Raw genomic sequence first — 13,881 nt, forward strand, 5'->3', positions numbered from 1 at the left:
TGTCTTTCTTCTTCTAGGGTTTTCTTTAGGAGACATTACCCGGTGAACAGTGTAACTTTCAGCAGCATCGACCCTAAAGACAGGAGGTAGGCAGTCTAAAGACAAAGAGGATCTGACTCTTTGTAGCTTTAGTTGGAACCAAAACTAACCTAAAGTCTGCAGAAATCTCAGACACGTCATCACAACAATCAAACCATTCATTGCATCCATGATCACTGCATTTATTGCTGTGAGCCCTGGCATGGATCTGTTTGTCTGTGTTGTGAGTGCAGTTGTTCTCCTGAGTAAATGATGTGAGTGCATGTGATCGTTTTGTTTTGCGAGCATGCTGGCTGCGGCCGAGGCTGCAGCTGCATCAGCTTGTTTGGCAGCTCTGAATGTGAGTGCTGTGTCTGAGCCTGGTTTCTATCTCTTTCTCTTTTGGCTTCAGGTGGACTAATTCAGACAACACCACCGTTAAGTAAGTGCTTTGTTTGTGTTTGATGACTGGAAGAACGATCATATTTGTATGCATGTCTTCTTAAAAAGAGGGTGTGGCTCAAACTGTGACTAAGAAATTAGGGATACTTGAGCCTCTGCATGGCATCAGATTGCGTGCATGCCTTACCGAAATCATTCCTGCAAACATTTTTTAACAATGGAAATCAAGTCCCACATGACCCCATGATCCTGGTTCTAATGTCAGTGCAGACAAATAGAAAATGTTTGTGTAATTACCTTCCTTCTGCTTCTTCTCATGCTCACTTACTTCATGTCTCTGCCTTTTCGCTCACATCATTTTTTTGACATTTCCTCTCTCAGGGTGTTTGGTTTTGTAGCCAAGAAGCCGGGCAGCGTGGCAGAGAACGTTTGCCACCTGTTTGCAGAGCTGGACCCCGAACAACCTGCGTCTGCTATCGTCAACTTTATCAACAAGGTCATGTTGTCACAGCGCCGATAGAGGGAGACAAAGACACAGACACAAACTCAGCAGATTGAAGACAATACTGACAAGTTATTATTGTTCAGTAATGGCCTAGTATTGCTGTTTTCTGAATAAGTGCCATAATACTATGCCATAACTATTTTACCACACACAGTTTCTTATTATTGGTGTTGAGACATTTTGAAGGCGATTTAAAATCTTAGTCCATGATCCAGACTGATTGTTTTTCCACTCTGTCTAATCCTGAACAAGGATTGGTTGGCAGTATAACTCTACGTTTCATTTGTGATGAATGGGTCAGTGTTTTTGAATGAAAAAGAAAGAACACAGAGTTTCAAAATGACCTTGATGTTATCTGTAGACGAGGAGGTGTCAGTGGAGACCTCCATTATGCTTTGAGCATAAACATCAACCAGGGGCCTGTACTATCAGGAACGATTAGTGGATTATTCATTTAGTTTTCAGCATATTTCATGTTTTCTGATATCCTGAGGCTGGAACATTTTTATCAAGATTTTCTTTTTGTGACATCATAAAAGGCAGTAGCCCCTCCCCCAGGTTAGTGACACTCCCACAGCTAGGTGTTTGTTCTGCTCTCTGAGTCTGCCTTCTCACAGTAAACAATAGCCCATCCAGAGAGGGGGCGTGGTCAGACACAGCTCATTTAAAGGTACAGACACAGAAACAGCCTGTTCTGAGCAGGGCTGAAATAGAGGCGTTTATAGACATGATCAAATACAGGATAATATGTGACCTTTAACATGTAAAACATCAATTATTATGTGTAGTATTTTAAAAACTGATAAGAATATCTCAATATTTTCTTAAACCCATAGCCTAATTGCCGTGATTGTTTCTCAAATTTTAGCTGATGACATCCTTAATCTCTCAAATCACTCTTATTTCATCAGCTTCTTACGGCCTCTGATGATCTTTTAAGGTCATTTTATGATTTATTTAGTATATACAATATTTGAGACATATTGCTCCTTTAATGGGTTCAATCATTCATGTTACTTAATTTTTCACCAAAGAGAGTTTGAACAACAATGAACTCATGGTTTGAAGTGGAGTATAATGACAGTTACTGGTTAGTCAAATCTGAAATACCAACCAAGTTTTAGAGTTTCATGTCACTTTGTTTGACACTTAAGTTTTAAATCATTCATGTTAGAGAGGAATAGACTCATCTGAAGACAAGTTTTCTTGTACAGTTTGTTTATGTGATGCTACATTCGATAATGCAGGTTTGTTATCAGAGCTGGATTGGAAAACCCAGATCAAATGAACATCCAGCTCATGATAAAAGTTATCAAGAATCAGCGACGTTAAGCCAGACTAAGTTGAACTTTATGACACAGGCTCCTGGTTGATTGAAGGTTATAAGCAGCTTTCTTAAAAACAGTATCTTGTTCTGTTTTGTGTCGAGTGTAACAATGGAAGTCAAACTTAAAGCAGCTTCGAGGACACACAGACGGTGTGGAGAGGTTACAAAGAGGAGGTTTGGTTGCACTGTTTCTGGACAACAAAGCCCTCATAATGTTTGATATTAAGACATCAATAATAACTGTAGGTATAAACAGTGAGTGTATATTTTATGTAATGCTCCTATTTTGTTCTCTGTATAAAACGGACCAAAGCCCTGAGGATGTAATTCAGTCTGTGTAAGATGTTCAGGTGTTCAGATGTATGTATTTACAGCCACGCTTGCCTTCCATCTTTAGAAGTGTTCAACTTTGACTCATGGACTGTCAGTGACAATCATGTTTTTAGTTTGTTTTTACCCACCTACACAATAATCAGAGAGAGAGAGAGAGAAATAACTCTAATGAAAGTAATCATGAATGTGAGGTTTTTAACCTTTAATAAGTGTGTGTATGTTGGCGAGGGAGTGGTGTGTGTTGGTGTGTTTGGAGGGGATTTAGGTAAACATGTTGGGCGGGGTTTTTGTTACGTCCACTTTTAAAGAAAAAGCACGTGGAATGTGGAAAAAGCTCGAGGAGGAAGGACGCACAGAGTTGAAGCACACCATTGCCGTGAAACATTTAGTTTTTCATTCACTTCTTTTTAAATTCAGACAGATTAAATAAACGGAGCAGAGACAGGTCAACACACACACACACACAGACGGTGGCCTGAAGACTGACGTACATAACCAAAGACGAAGCACTCTTGTATTAATAAGCTTTCATCCAGTTATATTTTTGTACTTATTGCTTCTTGTATTTGTACTATGCATTTATTTAGTGTGTTTGTTAAACCCAAGAAAAGCAGTCCTTGTATTCACGTGATAATATATTGTGGTCTGTTTCCTTGTTCTCTATATGATGTAGTAATATATTTTCACATGCAGCTATAGCAGTAGGACAGCGTATGAGACATGCAAAAGGAAACGTTTGTTTGGAAAGGATGTGATGCTATTTCGTATGCCAAACAATGAAGAATAGAATTAAACTGAAATGATGTGGTACCTAAAGGGCTTCATGGTCTCGTACTTTTGGGGGGTTTATGGTACTTACCGGAAACACATCACAACAACAAACACTCTCAGCTCGCACAGCCTCACTTTGAAGACTGATCTGTAAGAAATGTCCACAACCCGTCTCCATGGCGAGGTTCAGACGAGATGGAGGAGCTCCTTCTATATGATCAGAACAATTCCTTAAATGTCTTCGCTCATTCGTTAAGAGTAAGAACAGTTGTTGATGAAGTGAACTGGCTCCTTCAAAGGATGCTGCCTCCGAAATGACCTCTAAATATTTTCCACACAACAACAAAAAAACATCCACCACCATTTGTGTTTTTAATGACTTTTGTTTATTCACAACTCATTTTAATTCCTGTTTAAGAACCGTTTTATTAAAAAGTAGTAAAATCTTTCATACATAAATTTACAAACAACTATCCCTTTAAAAAAAAAAAAAAAAATCACAATATTTTCAGTCAATTGTTTTTGCACTATGAAGTCAAATGAATGACGAGAGAGAGAGATCTACAGAGAGGGGATGCTTCAAGAAAAGTCCTCCAACATTTACCTGCTGGTGTCACATCTTTGTGCTCCTGGGTCTGAAATGGACTCTGAGAAGTTGGAGGAGCCACAGAAGTGATGATTAAGGATGTTTTAACAAGAGAGCGAGTTAGGTGATCAGTGTTTAGGTCACTTCGAAATGAGATTTTTAAGCCATACCGTCATGAAAATCAAGTCTAAGAACACTGTCTCTCTCTCTTTTACGCCATGTGTGCTGAATACAGAATGCTGTCATGAGATTCTTTTTTTTTTTTTTTTTTTTTTTTTAAACTGTTCCTTGTTAAATATGTGAATGCCATTCTCAAAGGTAAGCGACTGTTAAATAAGAAAGGGAGCAAATGTAACAATATGTCCCAGTTTCAAGGTGCAAATACTAAATAATCCCTGCATTCAATCCACAACAGAAACAGCAGACCAGTTCCTTCCCTGTTAGCAGCATCTAGTGAAAGCAGTGTTATAACACAAAGGTCATTCAAGCTTTGCTGAAGGAAATTCTCATGATGGTGCAACAACAGCAGCACAGACAGACAGACAGACAGAGCTCTGAGCGAGCAGAGCCAATTAAAGGAAGGGCAGAAATGCTGTCCAGTCAACAGAGAATGTCGGCCATTTATCTTAAAGAAAAGCTCTTTCTCTGACATTTGTCCTGCCAACACAAAACACGGTCATGATGCGCCCTTGCTTGCGATGACTTGTTCAATTTTCTACTTTAGTTTTTTACCCATTAGAACATGTGACTCACTCTGCCTGAAACAGCAAAAGCATTCAGCAAATCACGAGCAGGAACAATGCAAGAAAAGTCTAAAAGTGTTTGGCAAGAAAATGTCCACCACGTCTAACAACCACCACAACAAAACCAGGCATCTGTCGCCTCTGGCCTGTCCAATAGGGACGGTCCATTCACCCATCTTTTACACGAAATTGCATCATCATTTACAGCAACTTCTTTTTGACCTTTTTTGCCCTGAGCTTAGAAAAAAAAGAGCACCATTTGAAATTGTTGCTGCTGTTGGACAGAAACCATCCTGGAGTGTGCACCAACATCTCCCACTTCCTCCTTAGGCGTGAGTCGTCTCTTTGCAGGGCTCATAGCAGAGGGGTGCCGAGGCTTAAGGCAGGTGAGAGGGTGGAGGAGAGGAGGTGCTGCTGGATGTCTGTGGTGTTGGAGCCACAGTCGATGTAGCGGTAGGCCTCCAGGCTGTTCATGGATGTCCGCACCATGTTGCCGGTTTTCACTGTGGTTCTGAAAGCAACAGGATACACAAATGAAGAGCACGCTGCTGCCACACACACACACACACACACACACACACACACACACACACACACACACACACACACACACACACACACACACACACACACACACACACACACACACACACACACACACACACACACACACACACACACACACACACACACACACACACACACACACACACAGTTTGCAGTTGGCTCTGTGCTATAAAAAAACAAGGGTTCAGAAAGTAGATACGCCGAGTCATTTCCTGACTTGGAGACTCAGTAAGTCTGAAGTGTCTTCACTCAAATGAAGAAGTAAATCTGAGCTCACATTTCGTTGGGTTCATTGAATATCAGACCTGGATTTCACAACACACGCCTTTAACCATGAACCTGCGTTTTACAGATGGACAAGCAACATCTGTTTTTTCCAAGTTGATTTTTGGGGCCTTTTTGTCTTTATTAGACAAGACAGATGAAGAGAGTCAGGAAATCTTGGGAGGAGAGAGACAGGGGTTGACATGCAGCAAAGGGCAGAGGTCGGATTCTAACCTACCTATAGTCCTCGCCGCAGCGACGAGGACTATAGCTTCTGTACATGGGGCACAAGACAAAACCACTAGGCTATCGGCTCTCCGAGAAACATCAGTTCTGATCTTTTGTCTGTTGGTGTCGAATCGTTACACAGCCAATGATACAAAATTTAAAGGAACTTATTATCAAAACCATGGAATTTAAAATTAAAATTGAATAAAACTGTGTTTCTTTGCTTACAAACATATATTTTGTTTTGCTTATTTGTTTATGGAGGAAGAAAAAGAGACCACAGGAGACAGACTGTGAACTATTTCCTACCATATACCTCAACGAATCGATGCAGGCACTTTCAAAATGTGATATTATTGTCATTTGGTGTGAACTATAAAGACAAGAATCCAGAGAGTTCTGGTTCACACCATGTCACACAACCTTCAGGAAGTGCCTGGTGTGGTCGGATCGGGTGGATTTAAACCAAAAACAAAGCTTCCTCCTGAACACGGAGTGACAAGGTTATGATGACTCAGTGATGTAGTCATCTTCTGAAGATGCTTTATCGCCTTACTGTAAGCCTTTATATGAATAATAATGTATTATGTATAAGACAGCATCTCTGCTTTGGAGACTTACAGATATTCCTCTGGAAAACATTAGAAGTGCTCGGCTATTAATCGAGTTTCAATTAAGATTTTGTCAAAATCATGAAAACAAGATCATCGAGGTTTAACGCAGATCGTACCACATGCTGCGTCAAAGCATGACATCGTTGAAAGGTAAAGAGAAACTTACTGCATAAGAACAACGATGTTGTGGACCTTAATGCTGGGCATGGTGCAGAAGGCGCTGGAACAGAAACACAACAGAGAAACCTTTAGACTGATACACTCCAGCTATTCAACACATTTTGTCTGTTGAATTCATACACGCCTAATTTTTCAAACAGAAAGACTTCGTTCTGCTCTGTTCAGAGTGAGATTACTCATCAGAGGAGGATTTCGATGTCAGGGTTGAGTCAGCGTGGTTTAGTAAAATATTAATACTTTAAAGGTCCCATATTCTGCTTTTTCTGGTTTTATATGCTCTTTAGTGTGTTTTCCAAGTGTCCTGTGCATGTTTAGTCACACCTATGTGCAAGTCTGCGGAAACGCGGCTTCTCCTACCTCCTCCTGTTAGCTGTAGCATTAGCCGCATGTAACGCTCGGTTCTAGCCCCCCTCGAAAACTTTTTGCCAGTGTGACGTCTTGTCAGTGTGATATCACTGATCTAAGCCCATTGGCTCGTTGTGGCAAGCCCTGCAGCTCATGTTGCACACCCATTAACTTCTGTAGCTCGCCCATGATATGCTGTAGCCTGCAGTAGCACAGTAGTGCTAAGGTGCTAATGTTTTTGCTCGGCCCTCGGAGCCAAAGTGGCTGCATTCCCAATATGGTAAAACAGGCGTGACACTTTCGAGAACCATGCTGAGCAACTGACCAATTACGGCAGAGCCGACTAATCAGATCAGACCACACGTGGGGACTCTGAACGTGGGCACTTCAGAGCCTTAGAGAGAGAGTCAGAAGCGAGCCGGTGCATGGAGCAGCAGTACATGAAAACAGATATAGAACTTTAGCTACTGTGAACATACTTTAGTAGGTACATAGATTAAATATATGAACCCCAAAAAGGGCAAAATATGACCTCTTTAACATAGTAGTCATTTGACTATTCTGTCATAAATCCATCTCTCATAGGTCCCCTGGTTTTGTTTTAGGTTTTCAAAGTGCTGGAGCCGTCCTTTTAGCCAAAGAGACCTGACTCCTACTCAACATGACTCTGTGGACACATTTCAATGTTACGTGTTCTTATATATGATAACTGTCTGGACAACATCTGAGCAGAGACACTTACTAGACGTAGGGTGCACTGCTGCCGATCGCCACACTGACGGTGTAGTTCACCTGCAGAAGATGCACACATCAGAAACAGACCCGTTACTTTCTATCTTCAGCTTCAGACTTGTGATATAAAAGAGTATTTCTAGGAGCAGGACATCAACTCAATAGAAACTACAGCTCCCATGAGCACAGTGATCAACAGTGTGGTTGAATATAAAAAATAAGAGGCTGGGGTCCTTTAAGCAGGCAGCCTGGGTTCGAATCTGACCTGTGGCCCCTCTCCCACTGTCTCGCTCTCCCCGATTTCTGACTCTGTCCACTGACCTATCTCTGGATAAAATCATAAAAAGCCCCAAAATAACATTAAAAACTAAATAAAGAGGCTTTCACTACAGAGAAAATACTTGTTAGCAGGATTAAGTCATGCTGGCTTTTGTTCTTTTTTATGGAATTTGGAGTTGAAGTGAGTTGTAGAGCGTGTTTTGTTTTTATGTCTTCAAGCATGAAAAGGACTCGTGCAGTCGAGCTAGGAGCACGCGTTCAGAGCAGTTTTATCAACCAGACACCACATCCTGTTCCTGGCACACCTACACATGTGCTGTACTCTGCCAACACACTGAACTCTGTACCTGCACCTGAACAAACTACTGATGACTCATTCTGTGCACACAAGACCATATTTACAAAGGAATAAAATTTGTATTAAATGACTATGTCTTACATAATAGTCAACCCCCTTTGGACCTTTGCACACTAAGATTCATACAGTTATTAGAGCGTATCTGTTAGATTTACAGTCAAGACAAGTCTACAAAGCAGACTTATGCTGCATGTGCATCTTCACCTGATGGCTTCTGATATGACTTAGGGGTTTCCATAACAAAGCACCAGCGTCTTTCATATTTCTATGCGTTAAATATTTTTAAACCCTTGAAAATGTCCCCTTGTCTTCAAAATGATTAACTATTTTGTGACTTTTCAGAGCATACAGCCTTATCAAATCCATACTGATGTGCAGTTGTAACGTTACAAAATATATGAAAGTTCAACGGGGTGAATACATATGAACATAAAAACCTATCACAGGAGTTAACGTATTCATGCATGTGCCTTTTCTCTTTTACCTGGCTGTCACTGAGCGGCAGGAGTGTGGTGACGTTGTGAATCTGTTGAGTCCCGATCACTGTCTTCATGTAAAACACCTGACAGCTCACACTGTCCACCGACACCGAGAAGAAGTTTGGGTTGCTGAGGTTCAGCGTGCTCTGAGTAAACAGAAAGTTAAAACTATGAAAGATACAGAGTAAAATATCACAACCATTACAACGTGTTTCATAACAATCTATCAGTGTGGAGTGGAGTCAGGAATACTTTTCATCACCACAGATAGTGAGGAAATCTAGTAAGGGCACAAACTAGTGCCTGAACGAGAGTTGCTCAGAGGCACATGAGGAGCTTCACAGAGGAAACATGTCTTGGATTGATTTCCTGTGAAATATCATTATGTCACAGAAAAGTGTCTACATTATTAAAAGACACATTTTGCACCTGCTGCTCTTGAACTTATATCACTGTAATTGCTGATCCTTTTTTCTGTGGACCCACTAATCCGTTTATCCTCTGATCTCATAAGCTGTAATTTGGATGCATAAAAACAAAAGTCTGAATTCTGCTCTAAACTAAACGACCTGAGCGTCTGCCAAAGACTTTATTCAGTTCAATTCAGTTTGTTATTCCGCAGAAATATGAAGTTTATATAAAAGCTGCAATAGTTATTAAGGTCATCACTGTCAGTAAATTCATGAGACATTGATACCATTTTTCACCAGTTTTTTTTAAAGTTTATTTTTTGGGCTTTTTATAAGATAAGATAAGATAAAATAAGATAATACTTTATTGATCCCCAGAGGGGAAATTCGGGCAGTTCAGCAGCACAGACAAGAAAGCTCAAAATACACATTAAACAGAATAGATAAGATAAATAAAAATAAAAATAAAAACAGGAGGTATATACAGTACAAAATGAATGATGAAACGCCTCTTATGCCTCTATTTAGAGATAGGAGGACAGTGGATAGAGTCAGAAACAGGGGAGAAAGAGAGAGAGAGAGAGAGAGAGAGAGAGAAAGAGAGAGAGAGAGAGAGGGAGAGAGAGGGAGAGAGCAAGACCGAGAGAGAGAGAGAGGGAGAGGGAGAGAGCAAGACCGAGAGAGAGAGAGAGAGAGAGAGAGAGAGAGAGAGAGAGAGAGAGAGAGAGAGAGACCGAGTGGGGAAGGACATGAGGTGAAGCTACAGGTTGGACCTCAGTCGGGTGCACTAACCATTGGACTGGACTGAGAACCTACACAGACATCAGTTTCAGGTTGTTGGGAACACTTTACTAAAACTGATGTAGTCGTAAACTTTGGCTGTGGAATAAATCAAACAATCGTGAAGGTTTTGTTGGATTTGTTTGACTATCCTCAACTACAGTGACTTCATTATGTCCAACCCATTTTTATCAATCAGGGTGAGCTAAAACCTTTAGAGTTCAACAACAGCACAAACTGCAGCCTCCACAGTGACCATACATTTGAATCAACAACTCTCAAAGTTTCAACAAAAATTGAACTTTATAACCGTCATGGAGGTGGAAGGAATGTTGGATTAGATTTAATTATTTTCAGCTTAGTGCACCTTGTAAACAAACAGCTAGGTATAATCAGCTACAATCGGCTGGGGGACAACTTACCGTCATGTTCATTAAGACCTTCTGATTGGTGGTGTCGAATTGTACAGTGACAGAATGTATCCCATCGTCCATGACAACGACGGAACGAGGGAAGAGGAAGAAGGCCACAAGGGAGGAAGCCAGGAAGCACAGCACGATTGACAGGACCACATACAGCTTCCTGTGATACAACAAAATAAACGAGGCAGTTTGTAGTTTTTCTGAAACAATTTGATTTGTAACATTGGCACAGAAATACAGACTGTATATAAGTATGTTTTTTGACTTACGTTCTTTGTGGCTGCAGCCTTTGGTCGCTGTATGGGATCAATGCAACCAGCTCATTCACTTGATCTAGAAAAACAAAGACAAACAGGTCATGCAACACATTGATTAGCGTTTCTCCTTCATATAGACACTTGAGACATATGGCGTAGACTCTTCAATTGCACAACAACAGCGTCTTTCATCACAGTAGAACTCCTGATGCAGCCAAATGATTTGATTTTATTCTGCAGTGTAATGACTTTGTTGCCAAAAGTCTCAGATTCACATATTTGTCAGCATGTTTTAGTTTACTCAAACTAAATAGCTATATTTAACAGTTAAGCTCATTTTCATTGTTTGTGCATCATACATGTTTGCATGTTTCATGCCCATAAAGGGTTTAACTATGCAATGAAATAACATCATATACAACAGTGGGTCTCAACTGGTGGGTCAGGGAGACATTTTCAGTGGGTTGTGAATGTGTGCCTGAAAGAAATCTGAGTCCAACATTTACAGAGCGCTTCTTAAACATGTTTATTTTGTTCTGTTTTATTGTTCTGTCAAATGTCTTGTACCATCTAAGGCCCAAAAAAGGTACAAGGTCTCATGAAATAAATCTAGTTGGTTGAAAAACTTCAGAAATTGTTGGTGATGGGTTCTGAGTTCTGAGGATGAAACAGTTGAGAACCAACAATAGAATATACTTTAGTTAATGCATCCTAAGATCAAGGCAAAAATGAATGAGCTTTTAATTTACCAGAGGAAATTTAGGAATGTACCCGTTTTGAGGTCGGCACGACCTAATAATATCCAGATTCATTAGAAATACATTTTGCATCCTGGCATTTATTATAACCATTTTGTATGCTTTTGCACGACTTATCAGAACATTACAAATCTTTTTCTTCTTAGATGTAAAATACATTTTTGCAATCATGTACACATTAAGTAAGAGAAGTCAGATTGACTACCCTGACAACAGAAACATGCTGACACCTGTAGAGATGTGTGACATTCACTGGATCAGCTGGTTGCACACAGACAGGCTAACCCTAATAAGAGATTAACATGCAAGACTTCAAAGAGTGTAATACAATGTAACCAAATGTTATTAACGTTTTTAAGTTTACTACAGTCATTTAAAGCAATGTTTCTAGACAACATGCTGTTGTTGTTGTTGTTGTTTCTTCACGTCTCTACTCACATGAGGGTATCCGTCCTGTGCCCTGGCATGTCGGACACGTTATACTATCCCTGCCGGTAAACTCCACGTACGGGAACTGTGCGATATCCTCACGTCTGCTCATCCCATCCAAAGAGTCATTATCGGAGTCTTTGTGTTCTCCTGTCCGACCATTGCTCTGTCTGTCCGGGAGGAGGGACAGGCTGCTGCCGCTGCGAGACAACCGGATCCCCATGGTGACTCAAATCAAGCCAGAGTTTCCCCGCCGACTACAGCTCGCCTGCAGATGGATGACAGCGAGCCATTAAGCCGGAGAAAAAGCTGGGCAAATGTAATCAGCTATGAGTAACAGAGACTCTGTGTTTGTTATTGAAAAGCAGTGAGCATCTCTACCACAGCAGCTTCAAAATCAACAACAACGAAGAAGAACTGGACGTTCTGTTTAAGCTAGTTAGCCAACAGAGATGTTCAACAAGTTGACCGACACAAACCAGCCAGAGACTCGACTGTATCTGTCTGTGTCGTTGTTTACGTCACAAAAACCTTACACAAACTTTACTTACCTTTTGGACAGAACAAGTTAAACGTCGCCATGCTGAACTCGTATTAGCAGAAGCAGCACTCACACCACTCCGCTTTCTGTCACACCAGAGCTGAGCTGCGTTCACGTGGTGTTGGAATAATCGGACAAACTGGTTTCCGACCGTTACAACGCACAACGAAGGCTGTTCAAAGTGAGAACAAAATGGGGAAATACGGAGAAACTTCGAACTTGCTGAGTTGACTTTTTTCCTGAAGGAATATGACAGGGTAAAGAAAACGTTTAATTTATGGTATAAAAAATAACTTATTCGTCACGTATTAAAAATGTACTTTATTTTTTTTCAATTGCAACTTGGTATCACTTTGTTACCGTGTGTGGCTGTCCAGGCACAGTTATTTAGTTCACTTTAGTCCATAGAAATATTATCATTTTGTCTCTGCGTTGTTCCCACATTACGACTTTAAGCTTCTGAGCACACAGAAGTCAGAAGACTTTAGTGATGTGTCGGTCCTGAACGATTCTTTCAAAACGAACGAATCATCTGGGTGAACGAACTGAACTGAATCACTGACTGAAAAGAGTCGTTCATTTCTCAACTTCAGTTGCGCTCTCCTCTCTCCCGTCTCGTCTCTCTCTAGACCGTAAGAGTCTCTCAAAGCCCGCCCTCCCTCTCTCTTTCATGTCAGTGATATGTACTGACTGAACCAACAGGAGGAGTCGGTCGGGAGCTCTGTGTCACTAAAGCCCGCCCCTACTTCTGCCTCTCATGTCTCCAAAATTGAGGAAGTAGCAAATATATTATTTAACATTTAAGTGTCGCGAAAATGTTTGTGCTTTTTATATCTGCTGTCAGTTTACAAACGGCTTTTATATCCAACTTAATTTCACTCAGCTGACTGTTTTAACATCCACTAACGATCGTGTTTCAGTCAGTACAGTGTGTGTGTGTGTGTGTGTGTGTGTCTGTGTGTGTGTCTGTGTGTGTGACACTGAGGCTGGTGACTCGCAGTCTCGCTCGTTCACGTTCACTGAACGAACTGAACGAGAGTCACTCTCTCCCTCTTCTTGTACTGAACAGAACAGTCGGGGAAAATAAATGTGATTGTTTTAGCAGCTTTCAGTTTACAAACTGTAGATTTATCTAACTAAATTCTCAGCTCATTAGTTTATTATTCACCGGCTGTTCTCAGTACGATCGCGAGCAGAACTAAACGTTCGGTCGTGTTTCAGATTATTAAATTCTGATTCACAGACAGAGCTGCGGAGAAGTACTGAACGATTCGGTGAACGAATCACTTTACTGAACTGATTCTACTGATTCAGTACTCTGAAAAGAACTGCTTTTCACATCACTAGAAGACCCTCGGGAACAGAGACCATCCGAGTAGCACGTGAATGCAGCAATATTATGTTGCCTTCATGTCACCTAGGAACATTCACAATTCAGTAATTCAATTCATAGACTATTATTGTTATTATTATTATTATTATTTTGTTAAAAAAAAATATATATTTATTTTTGTGTTGCATGTCCTATTTAGTATAACTGCACAGAATATATA

The 13,881-nt window shown here is 40.7% G+C and overlaps 2 protein-coding genes across 7 annotated transcripts in view; one reads left to right on the plus strand and one right to left on the minus strand.

Annotated features, from left to right (window-relative positions):
* Positions 1–3,401, plus strand: part of tns2a (tensin 2a) — a 57,336-nt gene extending 53,935 nt beyond the window's left edge. For 4 of the 5 annotated variants that reach the window (XM_020635323.3, XM_020635324.3, XM_020635326.3 and 1 more), the window contains 3 exons: positions 18–86; positions 431–460; positions 802–3,401. In XM_020635323.3, the coding sequence (XP_020490979.1) occupies positions 18–86; positions 431–460; positions 802–940 (238 nt within the window). In that variant the 3' untranslated portion in view covers positions 941–3,401. The remainder of the gene's footprint in view (positions 1–17; positions 87–430; positions 461–801) is intronic. The other variant, XM_020635325.3, reaches the window with a different exon arrangement.
* A 791-nt stretch (positions 3,402–4,192) lies between these two features.
* tmem106c (transmembrane protein 106C) lies at positions 4,193–13,835 on the minus strand. Of its 2 annotated transcripts, none has more exons than XM_020635389.3 (8): positions 12,339–13,835; positions 11,797–12,055; positions 10,613–10,676; positions 10,344–10,503; positions 8,737–8,877; positions 7,626–7,675; positions 6,525–6,578; positions 4,193–5,196 (listed from the first exon to the last, which is right to left on the minus strand). In XM_020635389.3, the coding sequence occupies exons 2-8, from the start codon at positions 12,008–12,010 to the stop codon at positions 5,040–5,042; spliced, it is 840 nt and encodes a 279-aa protein (XP_020491045.1). In that variant the 5' UTR covers positions 12,011–12,055; positions 12,339–13,835; the 3' UTR covers positions 4,193–5,039. The 2 variants fall into 2 exon arrangements, with proteins under 2 accessions (XP_020491045.1, XP_065817655.1); XM_065961583.1 differs by having other exon boundaries at positions 4,193–5,230.
* Positions 13,836–13,881: the final 46 nt, after the last annotated feature.

Source organism: Labrus bergylta, chromosome 12, assembly GCF_963930695.1.
Source record: "Labrus bergylta chromosome 12, fLabBer1.1, whole genome shotgun sequence".
NCBI classification, from domain to species: Eukaryota; Metazoa; Chordata; class Actinopteri; order Labriformes; family Labridae; genus Labrus; species Labrus bergylta.

Coding starts and splice junctions, on each gene's coding strand:
- tmem106c (XM_065961583.1), bottom strand. CDS start 12,010: ATGGGGATCCGGTTGTCTCGCAGCGGCAGCAGCCTGTCCCTCCTCCCG. Junction 10,504..10,612: donor AGGCTGCAGCCACAAAGAAC/GTAAGTCAAAAA, acceptor GTTGTATCACAG/GAAGCTGTATGTGGTCCTGT. Junction 7,676..8,736: donor TGCCGCTCAGTGACAGCCAG/GTAAAAGAGAAA, acceptor CATCTTCTGCAG/GTGAACTACACCGTCAGTGT.